Below are 17,712 nucleotides of genomic sequence, written 5' to 3' on the forward strand. Positions count from 1 at the left end.
CTCCTGAGTGCTGGGATTAGAGGTGTGAGCCAACATTGCCTGGTTTATAGTTTTTTTTTGTTTTTGTTTTTTTGAGACAGGGTTTCTCTGTGTAGCCTTGGCCATCCTGGACTCACTTTGTAGACCAGGCTGGCCTCGAACTCACAGCGATCCGCCTGCCTCTGCCTCCCGAGTGCTGGGATTAAAGGCGTGCGCCACCACGCCCGGCTGGTTTATAGTTTTTAAAGATCTACTTAATTTTGTTTGTGTGTTGGTATTTCTCCTCTATATGTGTGTGTGCGTGTGTGCGTGCATGTGTGTCTGTATTTGTTTATATGTTTATCTCTGTGTTTCTGTGCACAGTGCTTACAGAGATCAAAAGACAGTTACAGATAATTGTGAACTGACAAGTGGGTGCTGCGAACTGAGTTCAGATCCTCTGGAAGAGCCAGTGTTTTAACTGATGAGCTGTCCCACCAGTTCTGTAAATGATTTGAAACTGTCACTGTTTGCTGTTTAAAGATGTAACATCAGGGCTGGAGAGATGGCTCAGAGGCTAAGCGCACTGACTGCTCTTCAGGAGGTCCTGAGTTCAATTCCCAGCAACCACATGGTGGCTCACAACCATCTATAATGTGATCTGATGCCCTCTTCTGGCCTGCAGGTGTACATGCAGATAGAGCAATGTATACATAATAATAAATTAAAAAAAAAAAGATGTAACATCAGTAAAGGTCTTATGAAGTGTCTGGTTTCTTCTGCACTCTAGAATGTATGACAGTATGTCCACGATGGTGCACGTAAAGGAGGAGAAGCTGGAGAAGCTGACGCAGGATGAGATCATCTCTAAGACGAAGCAGGTGATCCAGGGCCTGGAAGCCCTGAAGAACGAGCACAACTCCATCCTGCAGAGTTTGCTGGAGACGCTGAAGTGCTTAAAGAAGGATGATGAGAGCAACCTGGTGGAGGAGAAGTCCAGCATGATCCGCAAGTCCTTGGAGATGCTAGAGCTTGGCCTGAGCGAGGCGCAGGTACCAGAGGGCGCATTAGTCACGGTTGTGCTTTGGGGGTGCGTGTGGACCAGCACCTAGTCACACATCGAGCCTAGGACCACATTGCTGAGTGTTTGACTAACTCTGATGTAGGCATGAGGACAGTGGACACGTACGTGCCTGTACATGCTTCCCTAGAGGACTTGAGGACTTGTGGCCCCTGTCAGTAAAGCTAGTTAAAATCCAGTGCCCCAGCTGGGCCGAGGTAGCATCTGCCTTTAATCCCAGCACCAGGGAGGCAGAGGCAGGCAGATCTCTGAGTTCAAGCCAGTGTGGTCTACAGAGTGAGACAGCCAAGGCTACACAGAGAGACCCTGTCTTGAAAACAAAACAAAACAAAACATAAAACTCAGTGCAATGGGGCTTGGCTTCTTCCCTATTGTTCTGCTTGTACAAGAGGCAGATGGCAGGATCCCCAGCTTTGCCTTTTGTGAAGAAAGTCCCCACCTGTGTTCCAGTCTTCACTTTCACATTAGTTATGGCCTTCAGCTGTTGTCTGTTGAGTTGTACTGGGGAGGAGCCCAGGACCACACGTGAGCCCAGTGTCTCCCCGAAGTTTAGAGTTGGTTTTTTGTTTTTTGAAGCAAGGTTTCTCTGTGTTACCTTGGCTGTCTCTTTGTAGACCAGGCTGGCCTCAAACTCACATTGATTTGCCTGTCTCTGCTGTGCCCCTGCGCCTCCTAAGGGCGTGCACCACCAGCCCAGCAAGTTCTGAGTTTTTGTTTGTTTTCTGAGACAGGGTTTCTCTGTGTAGGCTTGTCTGTCCTAGATTTGCTTTGTAGACCAGGCTGATTTTGAACTCACAGTGATCCGCCTGTTTGTTTTTATATGCCTGCCTGCCTCCCTGCTATCTATCTATCTAGACAGGCATGTATCTGCGGTCACAGTGTCTATGTAGTAGTCTTGGCTGTCCTAGAAACTCCATGTAGTTCCAGGATGGCCTCAAACTCATAGAGAATCTGCCTGCCTCTGTCTCTGCCTCTGCTGGGTTTAAAGGTGAGCACCACTGTGCCAGGCTTAGCTGGTGTGTGTGTGTGTGTGTGCGCGCGCGCGCGCATGCACAGGAAGGTTAAGACAATGACGCATGGGGATCTACCACGTGAGTTGCAAGGACTGGACTCATGCATTCAGGCTTGGTAGCAAGCTCCATTACAAAGCTTGCCAGCATCCAGTTCTGTTGTTGAAAGGTGCTAGGAACGTGGAATTTTTCCTTTTTTTTTTTTTTTTTTGGCTTGGAAGTGATAGGTTTTAATTACAGAAGTAGGAAAGATCCTGCTAGGTTTTAATTACAGAAGTAGGAAAGATCCTGCCTTGTGGTGTTTTGTATTTTATACAGAGGAGGGTGGTGGCTCAGTTACTATGTTTTGACCAGGACAGGCAAATACAGGGTCTGCAGACAGCGCAGGCTGAAGCGCCCGGCTCCTTCTGCTTCTTTGCCTCAGTATCGCCTGGAGTGGGCGGTATTGTCCACAGTTGGTGGTAGCCACAGAGGTTCTTCTCCTGTCTCAGTGGTGAGGATGGTGTGCATGCTGCCTTCCCAGCTCCAACTTTGGGCCCTTGCCTGCCTGCACTCTGAATACACACAACACACTCAGGTGGAAGGAGGCTCATGCAAAGTCAGGCTGGCTGGTCTGCATAGGAAGTGGGATGCTCAGGAGAGGAGACGTGTGTTTCCAGTCCACAGAAAGATGGGGTGTAGCTGCTCCAGGCTTACGGTACGGTGAGCCTCTGTAACCCATGGAGGGTGAAAGGAGGAATGCAGATCTTGTTTACATGCATGTAGAGGACACGTTGTGAGTGTGATTGGAGCTGCATGTCCACATGCATGTGCTGCAGTGTATAAACGTCTCTTCTGGTCAGGTGATGATGGCCCTGTCCAATCACCTGAATGCTGTGGAGTCAGAGAAGCAGAAACTACGTGCTCAGGTCCGTCGTCTGTGCCAGGAGAACCAGTGGCTGCGGGACGAGCTGGCCAACACGCAGCAGAAGCTACAGAAAAGTGAGCAGTCCGTGGCTCAGCTGGAGGAAGAGAAGAAGCACCTGGAGTTCATGAACCAGCTGAAGAAATACGACGACGACATCTCTCCCTCGGTGAGTGGTGCCCAAGCTCAGCAAGGCCAAGAGGCAACCTCAGAGCAAGCCTTAGAAGGCCATCCCAGTAATCCCTGTGCTGGGAGGCGCAGGCAGGAGAATCGCTGCAAGTTCAAGGCCAGCCTGGTCTGCATAGTGACTACCAGGCCAGCCAGAGCTCCATAGCAAAGACCCTGCCTGGAAAGGTGGAGTAGGAAAGCTGGCCTTGGCTTCCAGCTGGGGAGTTTGCTGTTGCTCACAGGTTGGTTTTAGTTCCTTGTGTTTGTGCTCAGACCCCGGACTCAGCTTTCCTGCTGGTGCATCCTGCTCCCTGCTGTGTTGTTTTGCCCCTTTGGCTCTTTTTGCACTGAGTGGTACTTGTTGGTACTCTGGGCTAGTTTAGTGGGCTTCTGTGTTTTGGTGATGGAGATGGACCTGCTCATGCAGATGCGCTCTACTGCGTAGTGGCCCTGGTTCTCACACCCTCTTTGGCCATCTTTCATTTGAACAGTCTCCAGTTGTTTGTCTTTCATGGGCTTGGTATCTTTGAAGACTACGTTATGCACCCCTGTGGGAGTTTTCTAAAGGTGAGGTTTCTCTCTCCAGAGGCCGGGCTGTCACCCTCATAGTCATGCCCGTTCCTTACCCGACCAGGCTGGCTGCTCTCCTCACTCTGTCGTCACTGTTCTTGCCTTGTGCACCATGCAGAACTCTGTTGAAGCTACGGTGTAAAAGTGACAGGTTTTAGCTCTTTTTGAGGCCCCTAGTGTATTCCACCACAGGCACGGGACCAGGGACTTCCTCCCTCTATTGCTTTGGGAATTATAGGTGCATCCGTTTTTTTTTTTTTTTTTTTTAAGATTTATTGATTATTTATACAGTGGTCTACATTGTACACCTCAGGCCAGAAGAGGACATCAGATCACATTATAGATGGTTGTGAGCCACCATGTGGTTGCTGGGAATTGAGCTCAGGACCTCTGGAAGAGCAATCGGTGCTCTTAACTTCTGAGCCATCTCTCCAGCCCCGCATCAGTTTTTTTTCCTGATCATTATTTTTTTTTTTTCCAGCAAGACTTTGCTTGTCTGTTAGAACGTCATAGGAACAGTTGAAGAAGCTAAGGTCTAGAAATGCAGTCAGGGCCTGTCTTGTCATGCCGTGGCCTGCAGTTGTTTCCTCAGTTCTAGTCTAGGAAACCCTCTTTTGCTCCTTTTTATCTGCTTTTTTAAAAAAAATTTTTAAAGGGGGCGGGGAGTTGGTTATCTAGCCGCAGGCCTTGTGCAAGGTATGCGAGTTTAGTAAAATTTAGTAAACTAAACCGATGGACAGCTGTACTGCAGATGACTGCACACCGAGTTCTAAGACATGGCGATCCAGTCTGGCCTGTAGTAGATGAAAGGGAGCACCATGCTGAGGGGTTGTAGGTGGCGTGTGGCTCTGTGGAGTGAAGGCTGCCCTGGGTCTCTTGTAGGAGGACAAAGACTCTGACTCTGCCAAAGAGCCGCTGGACGACCTCTTCCCAAACGACGAGGACGACCCAGGACAAGGAAGTGAGTTGCAGCGTGTGGCTGTCACTGGCGCCCAGGGCTGCTGCTTTCTCTCTGAGGACACTCTTGTCATGGTTTGCAGAGCCTGTGCTTAGCCTGTGGAATGGATTTTAAAAAGTTATTTTAGCCTGGCAGTAGTGATGCACATCTGTAATCCCAGCACTCAGAGAGGCAGGCGGATTTCTGTGAGCTCGAGGCCAGCCTGGTGTACAGAGTGAGCCCAGGACAGCCAAGGCTACACAGAGAAACCCTGTCTTGGAAAAACCAAAAAAGTTTTTTAAAAAAATGTATATGAGCTGGGCGTGGTGGTGCACACCTTTAATCCCAGTACTCGGGAGGCCAAGGCAGGAGGATCGCTGTGAGTTCAAGGCCAGCCTGGTCTACAAAGGGAGTCCAGGACAGCCAAGGCTACACAGAGAAACCCTGTCTCAAAAAAAAAAAAAAAAAAAAAAGTGTATGAGTGTTCCATTTGCATGTATGCGTATCCACTAGTGGTCTGGTGCCTGCAGAGGTCAGAAGAGGGCGGCAGAGGCCCTAGAACTGTAATTACAGCTGTAATGAGCTACCACGTGGGTGCTGGGAACTGAACCCCAATTGTTTGCAGGAACAGTAAGTATTTGCTCTTCACCACTGAACTGTCTTTCTAGCGTCAGACCTCAGACCCTGATCCTTCTGCCTCATCCTCCAATTCTGGGATTACAGTGTGGGCCACTTACCTGTGCCTCACCCTCCATTGTTAGTGTGTGTTGGGATATTAGCACATAGGCCAGACGACAGGAAGCCGACTTACAGGTCTTTACGAAAGTCAGAGCCATCTGGCTCTTCCTCAGTTTCTCACCTGGAGGAATCCTGTGGAGTCCTTGGTCTGCAGGACTCAGGCCCTGATAGGCTGTTTCTCTTTGCCTTGCTCAGGGATTACCAGGAAAGTGCATGAGCATGCGCACTAACTGGAAGTAGGATGTAAGGCTCAGCGCTAACCACGCTGCCACGTCTCTTCTCTGTGCAGTCCAGCAGCAACACAGCAGCGCTGCAGCCGCGGCCCAGCAGGGCGGCTACGAGATCCCCGCGAGGTTGCGCACACTCCACAACCTGGTGATCCAGTATGCTTCGCAGGGGCGTTACGAGGTAGCAGTGCCACTCTGCAAGCAGGCCCTGGAGGACCTGGAGAAGACTTCGGGCCACGACCACCCCGATGTGGCCACCATGCTCAACATCCTGGCCCTGGTGTACAGGCTAGTCCTTGGGTTACTACGCTGGCTTCCTGAGAGGCGGCTTTGAACTGGCCTGCTTTTCCCAGTGTTCCACGGCCCACGATGGAACAGCTCTCCACTTCCCCATGCACTTCAGACAGCCAGCAGTTAATCTAGAATAGTCTGCCAGCTTGGTGGCAGGGGTCTCACAGGACCAGAGAGGGTGCACTGGGCCAGCTCTTCCTGAGTGGCCAATTATGCCCTCCTCACTGACCAACTCAGTCATTTTTACTTTAAAAATGTTTTGTTTTATGTGTGTGAGAGCTTTGCCTGTATGTGTCTGTACACCTGCAGTGCCCTGGAGGTCAGACAAGGCTCTCCTGACGCAGTTACAGGGATTGTGAACCGCCGTGTGTGTGGGTTCTCTGCTCTCCAGCAGTGTTTAGACACTTTACTATGCAAATTAATGTCTCTAAGCACTGGCCACACATTTGAACTTTTTTCCTTTTAAGATAGTCTCCTAAAATAGGTTTTTATAAAGTTCTGATAGTTTGGGCCCTGCATGGTAGCACGCCTTTAATCTGAGCACTCGGGAGGCAGAGGCAGGCCGATCTCTGTGAGTTCGAGGCCAGCCTGGTCTACAAAGTGAGTCCAGGATAGCCAAGGCTACACAGAGAAACCCTATCTCGAAAGACAAAAACAAACAAACAAAAGTTCTGATGGTTCTGTCCAGTTGCTTTCTAGAGGGGTGATGGATGCCCTTTTTGCTCCTGCCCAGTGCCTGCGTGTAGGCAGCGTTGGCCTTGGTCACTTCATCCTTGTCAGTGGGTGACTGAGGCCTCGTTGCAGTATTTATTGTTTTGAGTATATATTTTAAGTCGTCTGTGTTCTTCTCTGAATGTTATGATACCTATTTTTCTTGTACAGTTTTACAGTGCTCTAAATTTTTCCTTTTTAATCTGGATTTCCTGGCTTGAGCCTTTGACTGAACAGGTCTAGGGCAGCTATGGGTCTCAACTGACTTCTAGCTTCAGCGGACCACTGCAGGCAAAGGGTCTGTTCCATCTGATCCACACGTGGGCTCTGTCCACTGCTCTGGGCTGCCTTCCTAGGCCAGCGCTGCAGGGAGTTTGAAAATTGCCTTTTAAAAAGGTTCAGGATGGCTTGTGGTAGAAAGTGTGTGTGAACCCTGGCCTCAGCCCTCAGTGTCAGCAGTGGCTTGCTAGCCGGTTGCCTGCTGGGCTTCGTGCCCTCCAGCTGAGCACGGAATGTGTGTTTTGGTTTAGGGATCAGAACAAGTACAAGGATGCAGCTAACCTGCTGAACGACGCCCTGGCGATCCGGGAGAAAACCCTGGGCAGAGACCACCCCGCGGTGTGTATACGCTTCTTCCGTCCTTGACAGCTTGTTTTCTCCAGTACATTTTTGTCCAGCTCATTCCAGTGCCCAGCTCAACAGGGAGGGTCTGAGAGCCACCTGTCCCAGATGGCACCGGTAGGGCCTGCTCATGTACTCTGGTCACTTCTGATTTGAAAAGTCATCTTCTCAGATCTCTGGCCCACTTCACCTTGATCCAGAATCAAATCGCATGTCCCTCTAGATTTGGTCTCCAGACTTTGTGTTGTCTTCTCACAGAGTCTGGTCACATCTGCACAGAGATCTGCTCGAGAAAATTGAAGAATCAAGCCCATGCTGATTTGTTTAACTTGACTGATCTGTTCTGTAGTGGACCCCTCTGATGTGATGAGTGTGTCACCATGCATGTGGGGGGTCTAGGACTCACCTCTGTGGCATCTCTAAAGTGGCTTGTTGTGGCCTTCTGTCTTGGCAGGTGGCAGCAACTCTGAACAACCTGGCAGTACTGTACGGCAAGCGAGGCAAGTACAAGGAGGCTGAGCCGCTGTGCAAACGAGCCCTGGAAATTCGAGAGAAGGTGAGTGTGTGTGTGTGTGTGTGTGTGTGTGTGTGTGTGAGAGAGAGAGAGAGAGAATATGACAGCGTTGTAAGGTTTGAGCACTGAGCACAGGGATATGTTATATTACTACTTCCTGACAGTGACTCCTGGGACGGCAGAGCGCCCTAACACAGAACCCACGCGTGTGGGCATGGGGCATGTGGCAGGGTGGCGACTTCCTGTGTGGTGTCCAGAGAGGAGGCTCTTGAGAGGCAGGCGGACAGTGTGGCGTCTCTGCATTGCACTGGTGTCGTGTGCTTGTTATTAAAGATAGTTTGATGTAAGAATAACTTTACTGTCAGGTGTGGTGGCGCACGCCTTTGATCCCAGCAGTCGGGAGGCAGAGGCAGGTAGACAGCCAAGCTGCTGTGCATAGTGAGTCCAGGACAGTCAGGGCTACGTAGAGAAACCCTGTCTCAAAACCAAACAAGATTAAGTTTACTGGAGCTAGAGAGATGGCCAGCAGTTAAGAGCACTGCTACTATTACAGAAGACTCAGTTCCCAGCACTCACATGGCAGCTCACAGCTGTAACTCCAGTTATAGGAAATTCAAAGTTTTCTTGTGGCTTCAGTGGGCATCAGGTATACATGTGGGGCACAGACACATGCATGCAAAACACTCACATACATAAGTAAATCTTTTTTTTTTTTTTTTTTTCTTCAAGACAGGGTATTTCTATGTAGCCTTGGCTGTCCTAGACTCACTTTGTAGACTAGGCTGGCCTCGAACTAAGAGAGATTCACCCACCTCTGCCTCTTTGAGTGCTGGGATTAAAGACATGCGCCACCACACCCAGCTCAAAGAACCCCCAAATTGAGTAAAGTGCTTTTTGTAGAACTTCTTGCCTGTCAGGAACACTGTCCTTTGGTTGGCTAGGGCCCAAGATGGACCAGCTGTAGGACAGAGCCACAGGACAGGTGGAGGAAGGGGCTCCCTCCCCCCAGTCAGCTTTCCTGGGAAGCTCTGTGTTTGATCTGAGTGTTGTCTAGCTGATGTCATAGTTTCAGAGGCAGGGCAAGCAAGGCACGTGGAGAAGATGCTGCTGGCAGTGTGCACGAGCGAGGCACCGTGCTCGGAGACCAGTGCCTGGCCAGCTTTTTGGGTTTTGTTTTTATTTTTTTCTGAGACTGTGTAGCCCTGGCTGTCCTGGAACTCACTCTGTAGACCAGGCCTGAACTCACAGAGATCGGCCTGCCTCTGCCTCCCAAGTGCTGGGACTGAAGGTGTGCGCCACCACACCCAGTGCTTGACCAGGTTTGGAGGAAATTAAGTGTGAATTTATTCTTCCATCTGTGCCGGTCAGAGTGCTGAGGGAAAGACAGCACACTCTTGTGTTGTATTCTAGGGGAAGGATTAGCAAGATGGTTTGGGTGGTGAGACTTGGCAGAAAAGACTAGTAGGCGTGCTTATGAGGCGTTGGCACGGTGGGGGAGGCTCCAGGTGTGAGGTGCAGGGAAACTGGGGTCCTGGGTCATTCTGTTTCTGGGGCTGCATGGAGCATGCAGGCAGCTGGGGTGGCGCGTGTGGGTTAAGGTAATGAAAGCCTTCCGGAAGCAGCTCCCTTAGCTTCTGGTAGGTTCCATAGCAGCACCTGCTGTGAGTTAGACAGAGCTGCTGAGGCGTGTGGCAGTTCATGCCTATAATCCCAGCCCCTGAGAGGCTGAAGCCGGACTGCCGAGAGCTCAAAACTAGTCTGGGTTAAATAGCAAGTTCCAGGCTGGCTTGCACGACAGAGTGAGACTCAAACTAACAACACCGCCACCACTCAAAAGAGCCAGGTGTGGTGGCTCAAGCCTGTGGCTCTTGGTGGGAAGAGGCAGGAGCATCTGAAGTTCAGGTCAGTCCCGCTACGATGTGCTGTGTGTGTTCCCACAGGAAAACAAAGACGTTAAGGAGATGAGCACAGCTCCCCCTCTCCCCTCAAGGCGAGGTCAGCAGACCTCAGCTGCCCCACTATTGTGTGTGTGGGCACACAGGAGCTTTAGTCTCATGTGGAAGTCAGAGGACAAGTCTGTGTTTCTCTCAGCTCCCAGGCATCTCACCAGGATTGGGGTCCTGTGAGGGTCTCCGTCTGCATGTGGAGCACAGCGAGTTCTACTTTAGAAGAACCCTCCAGCGGAGGGGCCGATGAGGAAATGGCGGTGTTTCTGATTCAGTGTTTTTAACCTCAGGTCCTGGGAAAGGATCATCCTGATGTTGCCAAGCAGTTAAATAACTTGGCCTTACTGTGCCAGAACCAGGGCAAGTATGAGGAGGTGGAGTATTACTACCAGAGGGCCCTGGAGATCTACCAGACGAAGCTAGGACCCGATGACCCCAATGTGGCCAAGACCAAGAATAACCTGGTACGCTCCAGGGCCTGCGTCCCTGCCGCTGAGACTCCCCTCGAGTTTCTGTGCGAAGGCTCTAAGTGCTGTGCTTTGTTTGAAGGCATCCTGTTACCTGAAACAAGGGAAGTTCAAACAAGCAGAAACACTGTACAAGGAGATTCTCACTCGTGCACATGAACGCGAGTTTGGATCTGTGGATGGTAAGAAATATCTTAAGCAAATTGTATTATTAAAAAGAATTGTTTCCAACTTGCGCTTGGCCATAATATCCAAGACCCCACAGTGTTTTCTTTCTTTCTTACTTTCTTTCTTTCTTTTTAAATATTTTATTTTATGTTGTCTTAGTTTCTATTGACCAAGGCAGTTTATAGAAGAAAGCATTTAAACACCTTGCAGTCACTGACAGCCTTCGAAGTCATCTGCCCCATGATTACTGTGGAGCCTTGGCTTTTCTGAATCTCCAGTGAAGCTCAGGCTAGCCTGAGACTCAACCCTCTGACTCCCCCCAGCTCCCGAGTGCTGGGATTAAAGGCATGTGTCACCATGCCTGGCTCCAGTTTGGTTTGTTTGTGTTTTTTTTAAAAACATGGTTTTTCTGTGTAGCCTTGGCTGTCCTGGAGCTTGCTCTGTAGACTAGGCTGGCTTTGAACTCAGAGATCCACCTGCCTCTGCCTCCCAAGCAGCACCACTACCTGGCTGGCTTTGTTTCTTCTTCCCTAGATGAAAACAAGCCCATTTGGATGCACGCCGAAGAGAGAGAAGAGTGCAAGGTGAGGCTGCCGCCTGGGGGCCGTGGGCTGCTGCTTGCATCTGGCTTCACTCATGACCTTTCTCTGTTGCGATTAGGGAAAGCAGAAGGAAGGGGCGTCCTTTGGAGAGTACGGTGGCTGGTACAAAGCCTGCAAGGTGGACAGGTGAGTCTGCCCAGCCCGTAGGCCAGACAGGGAATGGCAGCACAGACCAGACGTTAAGGATCTAGTCCCATGGTCCCTATTTCCCTTAAATTCTAGTTAACAATCTGACCATTGAGCTGGTGAGATGGCTGGGAGCTGAGAGAAACACCCACTTGCCCTCTGACTTCCACATGAGACTAATGCTCATGTGTGCCCCATACACACAATAGTAACAGTTGGTAGTGAAATAAAGTAAAAAAAAACCCAGGCATGGTGACACAGACCTCTAATTCCAGTACCTGAGCGCCAGATGCAGAGGGATCTTTGTGAGTTTGAGATTGATACAGGGAGTTCAGGCTAGTCAGGGCCGTGGCGTGAAACCCTGTCTTGAAATGACACAAGAAGCTGAGTGTTTTTTCAGTGAGATCATTTACACTTACCCACACTCTCACAGAGTGACGGCAGCATGGGTGTGGCCACCAGTGCTCTTCCCTGACCAGCTCCTCACTGGAGGTGACACTTGATGAGGAGTTGCACACATGCCTGTGCTCCCGCCGTGGGCCCTGTGCGCCATTTCTGAGTCTTGGCTTCCTTCCTCTAAGGCTTGGTGTCCTCACCCACGTCAGGGAAACTTAGCTGACTCTGGTTTATCATAAATATTCCTCTGTTCCTTTGCACTCACTGATGTGATGGGATTCATCTCCCCATTTCTCATGCTGGTGCCATTGTCATTTCTGTGACTGAGATGCCTGTCTGTCTAGCGAGAACACAGCTCTGGACCAGAGTGGGGCCAGAGTATTTCTTTTCTTTTCTTTCTTTCTTTTTTTGTTTTTTTTTGTTTGTTGTTTTTTTTTGAGACAAGGTTTCTCTGTGTAGCTTTGATTGTCCTGGACTTGCATTGTAGACCAGGCTGGCCTCAAACTCACAGCAATCTGAGGCCAGGGTTTGTCTAGCTTTTCTTTTCTTTCTTTCTTTTTGTTTTTGTGGGTTTTTTTTTTTTGTTGTTTTTGTTTTTTTTTTTTTTTTTGAGACAGGGTTTCTTTGTGTATCCTTGGCTGTCCTGGAATCACTCTGTAGACGAGGCTGGGTTCAAACTTGCAGAGATCTGCCTGCCTCTGCTTCCTGAGTGCTGGGATTAAAAGTGTGTGCCAACCCCGCCCAGCTTTATTTCTAGCTTTTCATTTTGTCATGGTGGCTTGCTATGTGACTCATGCTGCTGGCCTTGAACTCTTAAACTTCCTGTCTGCACTTGCTGAGTGTTAGGATTACATGGATATACACCATGCCAGGCTGTTTCTGACTTACATGTATACACACATGTGTGTATGGGTGTGCTTAGCTGCGTATATGCGTGTGGAAGTCAGAGCAACGTTGACTTTTAGTATCTTCTATTAGTCTCCACCTAATTTTTTGGGACAGGATTTCTCCCTGAATGTGGAGCTGTTTGGCTAGACTGGGTCCTGGACTTGCTTTGTAGACCAGGCTGGCCTCAAACTCACAATGATCTGCCTGCCTCTGCCTCCCAAGTGCTAGGATTAAAGGCGTGGCTCAGATCCATATTTCTAACTTTTAGCAAGACTTCTCTGTCCAGGTGGCTACTCTCCCATCCCGTCTTATGCCTCCTGTTGGATGTACAGTGTCTCCACAGCTGTCAGGTCAGCAGGCTCTGCTGAGACGCAGGAGCTATGCCCAGCACACACCAAGCTTTGCCTGCAGGGGTATGTGCTAACCACTGGCAGACTAGCTGTGTGCTTCTGTGGTCATGCCACAGGCTCCCACGGGCTCTGGGAAGATGCCATGGGGTTCCTGCAGAGAGCTGTGAGGATCATCAGGCTGCTCAAGTGGAAACGCTCTGTTGCCCGTGTCTGCACCAGAGCAGACTAGGTGCCAACCACTGCCTAGCATCTGTGCCCTTCGGCCTGGAGAGTCACCACACAGTGTGTGTGCTGATGACAGCGCTGTCCTATGCCTTGCACTTAATGCTTCTCTGTTGTGTGCATTCTTGCAGTCCTACTGTCACAACCACTTTGAAAAACCTTGGAGCACTTTACCGACGGCAGGGGAAATTTGAAGCTGCAGAAACATTGGAAGAAGCCGCCATGAGGTCACGTAAACAGGTGTGCTCAGCACTTCTGTCAAACGAATCTGTTGGAACTTTCATGTGATGGCCTTTTATGTGGGCTATTGAGAGCTTTCATTTGGACTCAGGCTCAGTGAGAGCTTCAGGAAGAAAGGGCTTATTTAATTGTTTGTTTTGGAGATGCTGGAACACGGGTTTCTTGGGTAGGGTGTGTCACATGCCTTTAATCCCAGCACCTGGAGGCAGGTGAGTCTCTTGAGTTTGTGGGTTTGAGGCTAGCCTAGTCCTATGAAGTGAGTCCTAGGACAGCCTGGGCTACATAGAGAGACTATCTTTACAAAACAAAACAAAAGCACAGGTTTTGGTGCGGCCTTTCACGTGCTGTGTAGTGTGGTTTTACTGCATTCAGGCCTCATCACCCCCTCAAATCACATGTTTTTAGCAACTTAATTTATTTGTCTAAAATGTTCAAAGGGGCCAGGCGTGGGCCTCTCAGAACTCAGTGCAGAGGTGGCTGAGGCAGGAAGGTTGACCATTTGAGGCTAACCTGCTTTGTAGGAGACCTTGTGTCAAGCAACTAAAAAGGTAAATGAGAAAGAAAGGATGGAAGAGTGCTCGCTACCTGTGTGCTCACAGCTGGTGTGAGGCACTCCTTGGTGGGCTGCCCTGTGGTCTGCAGCTGTGCTGCTGTCTCCACAGGGTTTGCCGTCCAGGTTTTGCTCTAGATTGCAGCCTGGGCTTCAGTAAGAGGAGCTGCCAGGCTCTCATAGGTCCAGAGAATGGCCGTTAGTGCTCCCCTGGGGGTGCTCCTCAGCAGGCAGCCACAGAAGCTCTGAACAGAAAGACAGATTCTGTGCCACAGGGGTGTCCTGTCACACAGCAGGGCAGGATTTGGGGCATGTGCCAGGGTTGTCGTTGTTCTTTGAGGCAGGGGTGCAGGTTGTTTCCTGGGCTGCAGTCCCGTGCCAGCCTAGGGTAACCCTGAGCTTCCGGAGCTTCCTGCCTCCACCTCCAAGTGCTGAGATGGCAGGTGTGCACCATCAGGTCTGGTGTGTGTGGTGTTGGTGGGAGAACACAGTGTGCATGCTGGGCGAGCACTTAGCCGCGTTGCCAGCAATGTGCTGTTCATTACCTGGGCTTGGTATTTGCTTACAGCACTTATTTTGTTTTAAATACCCAGGCTGGCCTCGAACTCTCTGCCTCCTCCTGTTGCAGTTTCTAAGTGTTGAGATGACAGGCATGGACCAGCATACTCATGCTCACCTAGAGTACAGTGTGCAGTCAGTCCTGTGTGCAAGTGCCTGGGTTTTGGTGATAAGGATTTTTATAATTCAGGCTGCCCCTGTGGCCCTGGGAAGCCCAGACCCCATTCCCAGGGACGACTGGTCTGAGTTTGTCCTGGTGGCTTAAGAATTAGGATCTTTGGGGCCAGTGAGGTAGCTGAGGGCCCAGAGGGTAGAGGTGCCTGCTATGCAGGACTGACAGCCCGATCCCCACAACCTGTGTCAGGCTGTATGGGGAAACCCGACTGACACACAGTGTCCTTTGACTCTGTGGCAGGCACGCCCCCTAACAACAGCAAAGACTAATTAAAGATCTGACTTGTCCCTACTCAAGCTCAGATACTGAGAAGAGTCTTCTGAGATGTAAGTGCTAACGGGTCAAACCGTTCTCCCCTGCCTGGCTCAGGGTCTTGACACTGTTCACAAACAGAGAGTGGCCGAAGTGCTAAATGACCCTGAGAGCATGGAGAAGCGGAGGAGCAGGGAGAGTCTCAACGTGGACGTGGTCAAGTACGAGAGCGGCCCTGACGGAGGGGAGGAAGTGAGTATGAGCGTAGAGTGGAACGGGGTAAGTACAGCGTACAGCTGCCGCACGTGGGCCCTGCCGGCCTGCCCCCGCCACGCTGCTGCCTGTCTCACGCTAGACCTCCACTTTTCGCAAATTAAGCATCAGGGAAGCTTCCTGTAAGTTCCTAACTCCTGCTAATACTGCAGCTGCGTTGCTTGTAGAAGTTCTCTTCAGAAATCCATGCAAGCTGCCTGGCCTCTTGTGGAGCATGTGTGCATGCTGACAGAGCGTCCTGGCTGTGTAAAACCTAGTAACCTAGGGGTGGGTGTAGCTGACAACTAACTAGCGTTCCTAACTTGCCCATCCCCTGCTAACTCAGTGCTCCTGGACCATTCAGGAAGCTGCCTGAGGCTGGAGAGAACCTTGAGGGGAGATGCTTTCCCAGCTCAGCTCAGCAAAGGCACATTAGGGCCAGTCTCCACTCCGCCTCAGCAGTCCTAACAAGACCACGCTGCCACTCGACAGGCACCCCTGCTTTTTGGCCTCGAACCACCTGCTTGTGTGTGGAACAAGCAGGGGTCAGAGTTCCGTGTGGGCCTGCTCCCCAGCCTCCCCGGATGTCCTCACTACTGCTTTCTACCGTGGGTTGTGGGCAGCATGCGGCCACACACTTGAGTGGGCTTCTGTCGTGTGGGTGAACTGGTGTCTTTGGACCATTCTTCAGGGAGAGCGTGAGAGGACTCAGCAGGCAGGCCTGTCACCTGCACCCTGGAGTTGCCGAGGTGGTGTGGTTGGCTGGCATGGTCTGCTTTTGTCAAGTTGTAGCTTGGGACTTTATTATGATCCACTGATCTGGAGTTTGCTTCCCTGTAGCAGTTTGGGAGGAGCCAGGGGTGTGGCTAAGCATCATAGGAAGTGTTAGCAGCCACTTCAGGAGGACGACCTCTGGCTGGCTCTAGCTAGCAGCTTTCTTGTTTTGGACTTTTCTGTGCCAGGACAGCCAGTCAGCATCCACTTTGACTGTTGAGCTCTGTTGGGCACTGGTCCCAAACTGCAGCCTAGGCCTGGGGATTCCTGCCCATGCCTCTGCTGCTAGAGCTGTGCACTCTTCCTGTCGCTGCAGTTCCTGCGTGCTTGTCCAGGGCCTGTCCTGCTTGGTGGCCAGTGGCTTGCTTACAGGTTGTAATATGAGTGAGGCTCCAGGGGCACGCTTTCCTGAGACAGTATTTCTAGGTCTGTATGTATGTGAGTCCTGTGCCAGTGACATTGTCAACAGTTCAGAGCCCCACACCTGCCCTGGACCCTGGGAGGAGATGGCAGTGCCTTTACCTGCAGGCCAGAGTACCTCAGAGTACCATGCCCTTCTCTCATGCTCCTGTTCCTGTGTAGTGTGTGTGTGTGTGTGTGTACATGTACACAAGAACTTTTTCAAAAGAAGTTCAAGGCAGGGAACTTGAGTGCGTGGTAGGGCTTGAAGTTTGCTTCGTGGGTGTTAGACAGATGCCCCTGTTGTCCTTCATTGATTCCCTCCTGCCGCAGCCTCTGGTGCTGGAATCTAGGTGTGCACAACATGCTTTGGTTAAAATTAAAACCACCCCCCCCCCCTTTGTTTTGTTTTTTGAGACAGGGTTTCTCTGTATCCCTGCCTGTCCTGGACTTGCTTTTGTAGACCAGTCTGGTCTTGGGTCTTGAACTCACAGCGACCTGCCTACCTCTGCCTCCCAAGTGCTAGGATTAAAGGCGTGCGCCACCACCGCCTGGCTGTTTCACTTTTTTTTTTTTTTTTTTTAAGATTTATTTATTTACTTACTTATGAGCACCTACATGCCAGAAGAGGGCATCAGATCTCATTATAGATAGTTATGAGCCGCCATATGGTTGCTGGGAATTGAACTCAGGATCTCTAGAAGAATCACTTAACCACTGAGCCATCTCTCCAGCCCCACTCTTTTATTTTATTTTATTTATTTATAATGGATACAGTATTCTTCCAGGGTGTATGCCCACATGCCAGAAGACAGCATCAGATCTCATTATAGACGAGCTACCCTATGGTTGCTGGGAATTGAACTCAGGACCTTAGATAAAACAGCCAGTTCTCTTAACCTCTGAGCCATCTCTCCAGCCCCCTCACATACATACATTTATTTATTTGTTTGTTTGTTTGTTTGTTTGTTTCTCGAGACAGGGTTTCTCTGCATAGCCTTGGCTGTCTTAGACTCACTTTGTAGACCAGGCTGGCCTTGAACTCACAGCGATCCGCCTGTGAGTGCTGGGATTAAAGGCGTGTGCCACCACACCTGGCTCACTCTTATTTTTATACTACTGGGTATTGAATGTGGGGCCTTACACATGTTAGGCAAAGTCCTCTTCCACTGAGCTCAGTCACAGTCCTCCCAATTTATTCTTTTTGTAGCCCAGGCTGGTCTGAAACATGCTGTATAGACCAGGTTGGCCTTGATCTCAGATATATGCCTGCCTCTGCCTCCCAAGTTTTAAGATTAAAGGTGTGTGTTATTCATTTATTATTTAAATTATTTATTTTTCTCTGTGTAGTCCTGACTGTCCTGGAACTCTCTCTGTAGCCCAGCCCAGCCTTGAACTCACAGCAGTCCACCTGTCTCTGCCTCCCAAGTGCTGGGATTACAGGTGTGTGCTGCCACACTCAGCACAATTGTAATTTTTTTTTTTTTTTTTGGTGTGTGTGTGTTTTTTGAGACAGGGTTTTTCTGTGTAGCCTTGGCTGTCCTGGACTCACTTTGTAGACCAGGCTAGCCTTGAACTCACAGCAATCCACCAGCCTCTGCCTCCCGAGTGCTGGGA

At 50.3% G+C, this 17,712-nt stretch overlaps 1 protein-coding gene across 17 annotated transcripts in view; it reads left to right on the plus strand.

Annotated features, from left to right (window-relative positions):
* The first annotated feature begins 727 nt into the window (after positions 1 to 727).
* Positions 728 to 17,712, plus strand: part of Klc1 (kinesin light chain 1) — a 30,196-nt gene continuing 13,211 nt past the window's right edge. For 5 of the 17 annotated variants that reach the window (XR_007831287.1, XM_051151930.1, XM_051151965.1 and 2 more), the window contains exons 1-12: positions 728 to 1,010; positions 2,892 to 3,122; positions 4,574 to 4,652; positions 5,656 to 5,881; positions 7,126 to 7,213; positions 7,671 to 7,772; positions 9,967 to 10,140; positions 10,226 to 10,325; positions 10,846 to 10,895; positions 10,972 to 11,039; positions 13,027 to 13,135; positions 14,788 to 14,949. Coding sequence is in view for 15 of the 17 variants with exons in the window: in XM_051151930.1 (XP_051007887.1) it covers positions 750 to 1,010; positions 2,892 to 3,122; positions 4,574 to 4,652; positions 5,656 to 5,881; positions 7,126 to 7,213; positions 7,671 to 7,772; positions 9,967 to 10,140; positions 10,226 to 10,325; positions 10,846 to 10,895; positions 10,972 to 11,039; positions 13,027 to 13,135; positions 14,788 to 14,949 (1,650 nt within the window). In the remaining 2 variants the exon portion in view is untranslated. The remainder of the gene's footprint in view (positions 1,011 to 2,891; positions 3,123 to 4,573; positions 4,653 to 5,655; positions 5,882 to 7,125; positions 7,214 to 7,670; positions 7,773 to 9,966; positions 10,141 to 10,225; positions 10,326 to 10,845; positions 10,896 to 10,971; positions 11,040 to 13,026; positions 13,136 to 14,787; positions 14,950 to 17,712) is intronic. The other 12 variants (XR_007831288.1, XM_051151949.1, XM_051151990.1 and 9 more) reach the window with 3 other exon arrangements.

Source organism: Acomys russatus, chromosome 1 (genome assembly GCF_903995435.1).
Source record: "Acomys russatus chromosome 1, mAcoRus1.1, whole genome shotgun sequence".
Taxonomy (NCBI): domain Eukaryota; kingdom Metazoa; phylum Chordata; class Mammalia; order Rodentia; family Muridae; genus Acomys; species Acomys russatus.